General features: G+C 29.2%; 2 protein-coding genes across 2 annotated transcripts in view; both read left to right on the top strand.

Annotated features, from left to right (window-relative positions):
• Positions 1-11,236, top strand: part of LOC106686822 (sensory neuron membrane protein 2) — a gene marked incomplete at its 5' end in the record, with an annotated part of 51,187 nt that extends 39,951 nt beyond the window's left edge. Inside the window, 3 exon segments of the mRNA XM_014430372.3 lie at positions 5,815-5,933; positions 8,237-8,362; positions 10,867-11,236. Of these exon segments, the coding sequence (XP_014285858.1) occupies positions 5,815-5,933; positions 8,237-8,362; positions 10,867-11,055 (434 nt within the window).
• On the top strand, positions 1,146-2,159 carry LOC136796876 (lysozyme c-1-like). Its single transcript, XM_067051886.1, has one exon. It carries the CDS (start codon positions 1,267-1,269, stop codon positions 1,951-1,953), a length of 687 nt encoding a protein of 228 aa, XP_066907987.1. The 5' UTR covers positions 1,146-1,266; the 3' UTR covers positions 1,954-2,159.
• Positions 11,237-11,252: the final 16 nt, after the last annotated feature.

Below are 11,252 nucleotides of genomic sequence, written 5' to 3'. Positions count from 1 at the left end.
TAGTAGATTGTCCCTGAAGATGGCCGGATTGGCCGAAACGTTGGACGTATAAGAGAAATAAAAAGTTTTGAGACTATAATGGATAGTGTTTGAATTGTTTATTATTCAATTATAATTTTTACAATAAGAAACTACCCGCGATTGAAGTATGTTTTGTAATATGTGGAATAAATTAAAGACAATTTTTTTATATATAGTTTCAGTGATGTATACCAAAAAAGGGTTTAACTTAAGCAGTGCTTGGGTGTGCTGATGGTTTGGTATTATTTATTATTGAATGAGGACAAGAAAACTATAAAACTAAATACAACCCCGTTTATAAACTCTAGTAAAAAATTAGGGCTCGAAATAAATACGGATAAAACAAAATACATGGTTAGCAGTAGAAACACGAGCAATTTCGGTGATATAGATATAGGAGGAAATATTTTTGAACAGGTTTAAGTGTTTAGGTTCCATGGTAACTAGATAAAACGAAATTGATGAGGAAATAAAAGCGAGGTTAAAGAAGGGAAATGCTTGCTATTTTTTATTTCGATTTTATAAATTTTGTATACATGATATAATTCATAAATATTGATTTATAAATTTCTGAAAAAAACTTTGAAATTGCCATTTTAAAAAGAAATAAATTTATTAATATATACAACCAGCAGACCTGGCAAAACTTCGCAACTGCTAGATTTATGGATGTGAATGTATAATTGAATACAATTAAAAGTATGATGTAAATTAATATATTTAGTTATTTACAAATTGGATTAATGAAAAAATCGATTGGCATATAATAACCATTATTTTTTTTTTTTTTACTGAATAAATTGGAATAAACTATAACCCTCCTGGACATTTAGCAAAAAGCCCCTTGATAATCGAATGAACGGTATGGCAGCGCATTAGGTACGAACAAATAAATATTGATTTTTATGTATTAGATAATTTTTTCCATATAATCGATTTATTGAAACGTCAAAAATTCATAACATCAGGAAAAAATAAGAAATTAACTAATTGACATGCCATATTTCGCTGCACACTGTAAGCGAAACCGGTTTCTCCTTGTTTGTTTACAAGTAGTAAGAAGATGCGGAACCTGCCAGAAAGAGAGAGAGAGAGATGAATTAGAGAAAGGGGGGAGACTTCGACTATCGTAAAGGAAACCTTGATCGATGCGCGAAACCTTGAAGTAGGTCAGAAGGTTGGCGAACCTGTTTGCGGCCCAGGGGAGGCCTATTTAAGTCTGTGCAGAATCTTGGAGCGGCAGTCATGTTGCTGCTCCTGACGCTGCTGTCCTGGGCCGACGCCAAGACCTACGAGCCCTGTGAGCTGGCTCAGGAGTTGATGGCCAAAGGAGCCGCCAAAGAGGAAGTTGGCACCTGGGTCTGCATCGCCAAGCACGAATCCAACTTCAACACTTCCGCCATCGGTAGACTCAATGGCGATGGAAGCGCCGACCACGGGATATTCCAGATAAGTGATCGCTATTGGTGCTCCCCTCAGGGATGGGCTTGTAATATACCTTGCGACCTCTTGGAGGACGACGACATCTCCGACGATTGGAAGTGTGCTAAGAGGATATTCAGGCAGCACAAGGTGCTGAGTGGCAATGGGTTCAATGCTTGGGCAGTTTACTCTTCCAGGTGTTCCGGAGACAATAGTCAGTATGTAAGTGGATGTTTCGATAAGGAGACTTCTGATACAGATACTAAAAACACCATCGGTTCCACAACTATTCCTTCGACTTCAACCACAACTACTTCTTCAACAACAACTGCTTCTTATGAAGAAACTGAAAAAGTAGCCGAGTCTTACAGTGCTCGAGAAGGAAATAATGCAGAGAAAGTGCAAGTTTTAGACTTAGAAATGATGGAAAAGAAAGGAAAATCCTTAGCGAATAGTTTGGTACCATCAAAGAAGGTATGGAAACCCTGGACTTGGGAAATTTATCATTAAGAAAATAAAAAGCATTTCTTTTATAACATAATGTAAATTTTGTATGTGCAAGAATCTGTAGAGACTCTTCAAATTAATTAGTTACTTCTGTATCAAGCAACAGAAAAAACTACAATAATGGTCCAAGTATTATTAATAATAAAACAGAAATTAAGATTAAGTCAAAATCACACAAAGTATAAGTTAACTATTATATACAACTTCTTGTAACAAAATATATATTTGACCTTTTAGTATAAGTATATTTATATATATATATAGTATATTTATTGACTTAAAAATTATGATAAGCTGTTCAGTTCAATCATGAAAAATATGATATTTTTTAACGTTAATATTCCCAATGATACCATTAGGACAGTTCTAAACACTGACCGATATGGACAAGAATCTGTAGAAACTATTCTAATATTTTTTATTATTTAAATTATCTATAGAAAAAAAATAAATAAATCAAAATTATTTTGTTCAGAAACTTTTTGTATCTACAATATGCTAATATGAAACTAAATAATTTCAAAAATATTATTTGATTAAGTTGATTTCATGTACTCATATTTGCTATAAATTATAAAGTTATTTTATGTTTTTTGTATATAAATTAGAATATAATAAATTTATTTATTGAATTATTTAATTTAATTGTACATTTATTATCAAGCCAAATTGATAAAATAAAGCTAGTTCTTATAAAATATGCTGTAATTTTTAAATATATGTATATTTTCATGCTAATAAGTTTATGTCATAAAATCTCTATATTCCTAGAAATAGTATCACAATTATTTCTCAGTTTTTCTATTGAGTGGTAAGGAGAAAAATAATCTTTAGGTTGATATGTAATATATCTTTTGTTTCATATTGATAAAATGTCTTAGAATGATCATGATAGCATTATTTTTATATAAAATATGGTTAACTTAACAGAGCCAGCATATCACTTTATAAGTAAAATTATTTCATCGAATTGTTATTAGTAATAAATATTTTCGAAAGTAGCCATAACGATTTAGTAAAATGAATGAATAAATAAATAAATAAAATGAATTGCGCTCACTTTTTCTCACAAAATAAGAGAATTACTTAATTTTTCAAACTATATTGAAGTAAAAAATATGAAGTGTTTATAAACTGAAGCTATCAACCCTCATATTTAAATATGGTGCATTTGACATCTGTGATTAAGATATTTTGTATTTGTTTCTTTAATGTTCGATTCACAGATGTCAATGAACACCACAGTAGGACACAAATGAGCTATGGTTGAATCTAATTGCTAAAATTGTTATGGATACAATATTTTTTATGAATGGTTCATTCATAAATAAGGGTTGTATCCATGCCAATTATAGCTATAGCTAATTTGAGCACATCTCTAGTGAATATTAACAACCAGTGAATGGGATTTAAGAGTTCTTTCCATTGCGGTTTGTCTTTAAAATATGAGTTTATACCGTATTTCATACTAAATTTATTATTTAACTTTTATTAAATTAATATTATATTTTGAAACATATTTAACTTTCAGCAGTAAGCTTATGTTGCACAATAAAATATCTTATAATATTAATTAAAATTATCCGTATATTAAAGACATAAACATCTCTTTTATAACAAGTTTTTATTATTCTCTCAGTAAAGATATGGATAGAAAAATGAGATTTATTGTATAAAGCTTCGAAAGATTTTTATACATTGCTTGAATAATTAAATTTATTTATTTATGTATTCAGCACGATCGCAGTTACATATTTTTACAAAAAGTAAAAATTATTTATATTAATATAAATACAAATACATACAAACTATTACATTAATACAAATATAAATACAGACATAAATATCATATAAATTGAAATTTAAAGTATACAGATAAAATAAAATATATAATTACAAATAATTAATACAGCAAAATAAATACAAAACAATATAGAGATATAAATAGATAAAAATAAAAGCAATAACAAAAATAAAAGTTCTAGATTATTAAAAATATATATTTTAAACAGTACAATAGAAACAAGTGATTATAATAAAAAAAATTTGATTTATTTGAAATTTTGGTTATGAAGTTTAGTTTTTACTTGGGATAAACTCAAGTGATATGAATCAACATTATTTGGTAATGTTTTGACATTGTGCATCATCCTTGGTCATCAAAAAAACTCGATGAATGGATGACTTCATACCCAAGAGTACAGTTTGGACTATAAAATCCATACATTTAGTTTGAACATCTTAATTTTAAAATATTATGTTCATTAGTGACATTTTAAACAATACTAAGTTGGAAGGAACTCTATAAAGCTTTAAAAGAACCTTATATAAATAAAATATTCTTTATAAATATTTCAAGATGAAAAGTATCAATAATAATGGCTGAACTTTAGTTTACCAGTACCCATTTATTTTTCCTTTGACATTTCTTCCCTTAATAGTAAGTAACATACTGGTTGGGTAAATTTATTTAATACAGACAAACAGACACTTACATCGAGAGTCTATATGTCTGTATTAAAAAAATCCATGAAGGGTCAAGGGTAAAATGAAATAAAAAATAGTTTATTATACTGGGACTAGGTCCCTGTAGAACAATTACAAAGGTAATTTTAATTTTACAAAAACATATATTGGCCAAAAAAACTGTGTGGCCACACTTGAATATAACTTATATTAAAATTGTCTATAAATAATTTAAGATACAGAGAAGAGAAAAAAATAAAAGAAAAAACTAACTGACTAAGGGTTTTTAAATACATAAAAAACAAAACAAAAATATAGTTGTAAAATATCTGTACTATTATAATATTGGATTAGATTCGTGCAGTAAAAGGAAGTTAAATAGAAGGGTTTTAAACAAGGGAAGGGTCGGTCCATTACATATGTTAGAGGGAATGGAGTTCCAATGACATGCAGCTCAGGTAAAAAATGATTTATCAAACGCAGCAGTTTGGTGAGGTGGAGGGTAGATGTCAAATAAACGGGACCTGGTTACTACTAGCGATTGGACTCAGAATTTGAAGTGCAGGTTTTCTAGGACATAGGAGGGGCGTTGAGTACTAATAACTTGGAATAGAAAGGAAGGTAGGAAATACTGGCATCGGAAGGATGGATGGAGCCACTTCAGCTCGGTGTAATACTGGATTATGTGTGTATCTCTGATGATCCCAAAAATAAATTGTACTGGGCAATTCATAAGATGTTTAAGTTTAGATTCGAGATTACTCGAGAGTCCACCATATACCAGGCAGCCATAGTCAAAGTGGGGGAAAACAAGAGAGCAAACTAAGAATTAACGGGTTTTAAGGGGAAGGAGATAACGGATTCTATTGAATTGCTTTAGGGAAGCTACAATGAGAAATTTGGGCAATGTGTGGTCAAGGGTGCAGTACTTTGTAAGGAAGTATTGTTACTAACCAACAGTTGTGCAAGGTGGTGATTTGGTCAGAATCACGCTTGACCACCAAATTTTTACCCACTTAATGAGGCTGGGTGAACCCCAGAGGACTCCTAAGCCCGCAGGGCTGACTCATGGCTACATTAAAACAGAAAATTATTATCTGCTGAATTTTAACCCGAGTCCTTGGAGTTAGTAGCACAATGCCTTACCATTGAGCTACCCTATCCTAATATATATTTGTATATATATCGATTATAACACCAAAAATAATTTTAGCTATTAGTTCACCTTTTTTCCCATCTCTGACCACAAATAAATATTGATGTTTTAGAACAATATTTTAAAACATCATTTCAATCAATATAATAATTAAATGATGGCATGAGATTAATAGACTTTTTTTTACAAAGAGTTTTAGTAATATTTTTTAAGCATTTGTTAAAATAGGGATTTGTTTGCAGGAGCTCCAGTTTTATTATCAAATCCACATTTTTATGGAGCAAGTGAAAATTATTTGTTGGGAGTAAAAGGGATGCAGCCAAATAAGGAACTTCATGAATCATTTTTAGAACTTGAACCAGTAAGTAGCTTTTTTTTTAAATGTATTTTTAATATTTATTATGTTTATTTTCTTTATATCTATTTATTACTTTTTAATATGTATTTATTACTGTTTTATCCATTATGCTTTATACATATATTACTTTACTTCCCAGCCGGACCTGCCCCACTAAGACCCCCAGGGAAACAACAATCCTAAATCACTTTTGAAATATTTACATAAAATGGAAACAGGGGACTTAATATAGTTTAATCAATCAATATTTAAAAAGCGCCTGAAATTATTAAATGGCATGGAATCCTCCACACCCGTCCTCCGTAATAGCCTTACTTATGTGACTTTTCAAACAGAATATTATAGCGAGAAGATTGGTCGATGTCACAATCTCCCCCAAGATACGACATATCACAATCTCACAAGAGGAAAAAATAACACGAAAAAAAGGAAATCCTTCCTGGCCAGACCTGTCCCACTAAGAATAACATTATGCCTTTAAAATACAAACTTCCAAACAATTTTTTTTGAAAATTTATGAAATCAGCCAAAAAATAATCTGGTGAAGCTGAAAACTTCAATCCATGATGAATGCCAAATACCATGTTTTTTTGACCAAATATCTGAATTACGTTATTTCAAGGAATAATTCAACACTTCTCACTTCTTAAAATTTCTATTATAATGAAAAATTTCAAGCTCTCATCCATCTCAGCCCTGTTTAGTAATAAAATACAAACTAATATTATTACTTTTTTAGTTGTTTGTTTGATTTTTTTTTTTTTTTTTTTTTACACCTACCTCACCATTTCTGGCATACGGATCTTTTAGTTCATATTTGGTACAATGTCACAGACTTATCCTTTGTTTGGTTTTAAACCCCTATAATATCTTTAATAGGGAGGTTAAGTTACTAGTGGTAAGGCACTGTGCTACTAACTCCAAGAATTCAGGTTCGAATCCAGCTATGCCAGATAATTATTTTGTTTCACTGTACCCCTATGGGTTCCGGAGCCCTCCTGGGGTCCATCCAGCCTCATAAAGTGAGTACTTTAATAATAATAATAAATTAGGTATAAATCTGGTGGTTGAGCATGATCCTGACTTAATTACCTCCTTGTACAACGGTTGGTCGAGTAAAAGTACTTTGTTACAAAGTACTGAACCCCTGACCCTTCATGGGGGTATAATATCAATAGTTTCCCCCATCATGAAACAAAAAGTATTAGTGCTTAATGATTGGAGAAGTTTGTCGGAGGGAGCGGTCAGCAAAGAACAACATAAATAAACAAAACAATATTTATTTATTTTATGCCGATGTTTCGACCTGAGTTTCAGGTCTTTATCAGGGGTTATGGCGTAGAAGGTAGCCCTAAAACTGGTGTATATCATATTTGTGCTTATGATTACTAGGCAAGGTAATTTAGATAGAACTAAATATTACCCATGATCGAAAAAAAGTGATTTATGAATGAAAATTTACATCTTATTTTTAACCGAAACAATAAAATTAAATACACAAAATGAAAAATAAAACTTGATAAAAAAAAAAAAAAAGGAATCAAACTTGGCTAAATTGAGATGTTCTGTTGCGATTTTTCTTTGAATGAAATTTTTCTATTGGAATGAATGATTTTGATAGATCAATTAATATTTTCATTGTTTCACGCTGACTAGGTGGGTCTTACTTGTTTGTTTTCTTTCTTCATTCATTACCATATAGGCAGACATTCTTCACTTCTTTCATGCTTGATACTGGTCGAACTTAAATTTACTCACTCATTGTTCTTAAGGGAAAATTAATGAATTAAATGTAGTCATTTATAATTGAAATACTTAAATATGTCTGCCAGTGCACTATTTCCAATATGTCTGACCTAAGAAGTCTGCTAGGGCAGAGTTGATCTTCACTTGTTTTCTATGATGACTAAATAATTGATGTAAATATAAGTGAGGCAGTTTCATGTTGTTTTGAATTATGGCTGAGGATGTGATCCTTAAACAGTTTGGCTGCTTTTATTTATGGACTAATATTATTACTACTATTATTATTAATATCAAGTTTCATTATAAAATAGATCCCAGTTAAACAAAACTGTTACAAACTTTGCTTGCTGTTTTTTTTTTTTTTCGAATAAATTCATTTTATTAAAACAAAATAAAAAAAAAGAGAAGATTTTACTAATTGCTATGGCAGACATACTTATTATTTTCTTAAGTTTTAAAGCATGAAATGCAATATCTATCAATAAATTATAAGACTATAAATGAAACATTAGAAAAGTAAAAGAATGCGTTATTGATTAACAAACTAAAATGTATTGCAGACTACAGGAGTTCCATTACAAGGAAAAAGAAGGATTCAAGTTAATGTGAACGCCAAAAGGAGAACTGACGTTAAACTGCTTCGTAACCATGTGAATGCAGTCATACCAATGATGTGGATAGACGAGGTGCGATGATTAAATTTACATATTAATATTTTAAACTGAAAACATATTAACATTATTATACTCCCCTGATTTTTATTTTATTTATTTCAATCAATTATTTAATTTAGGAGAATTATTCAATTTTTTTTTTTTTGGAGATATCTACAGTGTAGAAATTTATGAAAAAACAAACACCATTAAAATTTCATATTTCTTTATATATAATCTTATAACTTTTTCGAAACTGGCTTCATTCTTTAAATAAAATAAATTACATTATAATTAAGTCTCAACACTCTTTATGAATACTTCGAATGTCCAACATTTTGGCCGACTATCCTCAAGGACTATCTTATTATTAACAATTTTAAACAACATCATTACTTATAAATTAGCATACCTTAACTATAAATTCTCAGCCTCATAACCAACTTAAACATACACCGTTAAAAATTCCTGCATCTTTTATTTATGAATTTGTCAATGTTTTGGACTTCAAATTGTCCGTTTTTAAATCCAATCCTTACTATTTGACTACTTGTCCAATTGTCAATAAAATTTCTCCATCAAATTAAAAATAATCATTCTTAAAATTCATTAATTAATTACTGTTGACAATTTTAAGATGATCTTTTTATACTTGAAAATGAGGTCATCATCCATTTCTATAATTATAAGATTTTAAGTAATGGTATACACTATTTGCTAATGGTTATATACTCTTCAATGTAGCTATTTATGGCAAAGCAAACCCTCTTAAAACAACAAAAAATCTTTTATTTATGGTTTAGCTAACGTTTCATACCTCCCATGATAATCCCAAGTATTTCACAATAATTAATTTCTAATAATTCATTTTATTTTATTTTATTTTTTTATTTTTCATATCAAACTGTACAATTACCACTATTACTCATTGCCCAAGTCTGTGGCAGACATTAATATTATCAGTAAATAAAGTAATTATTAGTTCTAAAAACATATAATATGTTAATAAACTAAAGATAAATTTATTTATTTATTTTAAGTTTTTAAATAAACATCAAAACAGTATTCGCAGTATTTTTGTAATATATATATAACCTTCCTATGAGGTCAAAAACGAACAATTGAAAATCAGGTAAATAATTATATTTACATGTATTGTACATTAAATTCCATATGAATCATACAGGGCTACGTTTTCTTGAAAACTTTACCATTTCTCTTCTTTTCATCATTAAAGCCATTGTATTTATACATTAAAATTTTATAAATAAAGAACTTTAATTATTGATTAAATTTACTCCATAAAATTATAAATTTTCATCATCATAATTCATTCATTGATAATAGTTTTTGATGATGTTCTTGTATTTAATTAATCTTCCCTTACTATGCATATAAAATTTAAAATTAAGTTATTCCTTATTTGGTAAAAGTCATATAATCTTCAATGTATCTGGGAGGGGGGGAACATGTTTAAAACTTCTTACATTATTTATTAATGAATTTTTAATGTTTTTGACTTCATATTGTCCATTTTCAAATCCAATCCTTAATATTAGTCTGCTTGTCAAAGTGTCAATAAAATTTAAATTATAGTAAGGGAATAAGTTTTAGATGTCAATATTATCAAATACAAGAAGATCATCGAAAAATTATCAACAACTATAAATTAATGAATTATTATGACGAAAATTTATAATTTTATGAAGTAGAGTTTATTGATAATCAGATGATTAGTCCAAAACTACGGATTGGATTTGAAAATGGACTGATCCACTAATGTGTACTATTACCCACTGCCTCGTAAGGAGGTGAACCCTTGCGGCAGATTGATGTTGAGTTTGAATATCAATGCATCAATGGATTTGATTGAGACAAAGACACATCAGGACTTCCATGGCATTCCATGGAGAGATTCTATATATAAGATGTTAGCTATTAGCGGATCAAAAAATTCTATTGTAATCTTTAAAATATAAAGAAGATGGTCAGGGGTGAGGTCAAAAAAACAAAAAGTAATTAACATTTGATTGTTTGAAAGCTTTCCATAGAAACAGCCCTTATGAAGGTCTACTAAGGGGGCCGAAACATCGGCAAATAAATATTTGTTAACTATTTTTTGTTTTTTTGACTGCATCCTTGACCATCTTCACAATTTGAAATAATACAGTCAATTATTCATTTACATAATATTGTAATATTTATTGATTTAAATAATATGTTTAAAAATATTAAAATAAATTAATTGGTTATACACAAGTTACGTTAAAGTATTTATATAATTATATATGACGATAGTTTGGTTGAAGACTGTAGAGGATTCCATCTGTGCATTTAGGTCACACCACGTTGACCGGTAGCACTTTAGCGTTAGCTAGAATGGTGACCACTAGATAGTAATGTCACTACAAGTGTATAATACTATATTGAATCTTTGAGATATCAATTTTAATTTGTTTAATATCTTACCAACCTTTTTAAAAATAATGCAATATATTTCTAAATAGTTAAGTTGATTTTTTTTTTTTTTTTTTCAGGGAGCTTCGCTAGGAGATAAAGAAATTTCCATGCTCAAAGATCAATTACTTTTAGTCATGAATATTGAAAATATTGGAAGGTGGATACTCTTTTCAATCGGAATTCTTTTCTTAGTCATAGGTGTTAGTATGGCAGTGATTAGAAAACGGCAAGAAGACAATGATATCTATGATTTAGAAGAAGATTAGTAATATAACTCATCGATTTTATTTATTATCATGGAAAACTATTGTAACCTTTCAATAAATTCGGAACTTAAACTGTAGAACTATAATAATAGAGTCAAGCAATTCATGACACCATTTTAAATTTGTATAATGCAGATCTAAAAATATTTAAATATGTATTTGTAAATAATTTATTATAAATTTAACCATATAGATTT

Source organism: Halyomorpha halys, unplaced genomic scaffold, assembly GCF_000696795.3.
Source record: "Halyomorpha halys isolate HHAL.00 unplaced genomic scaffold, Hhal_1.1 Scaffold884.1, whole genome shotgun sequence".
Classification (NCBI taxonomy): domain Eukaryota; kingdom Metazoa; phylum Arthropoda; class Insecta; order Hemiptera; family Pentatomidae; genus Halyomorpha; species Halyomorpha halys.
Note: the sequence above shows the minus strand (reverse complement) of the source record. Positions and strands in the feature narration are given on the sequence as shown.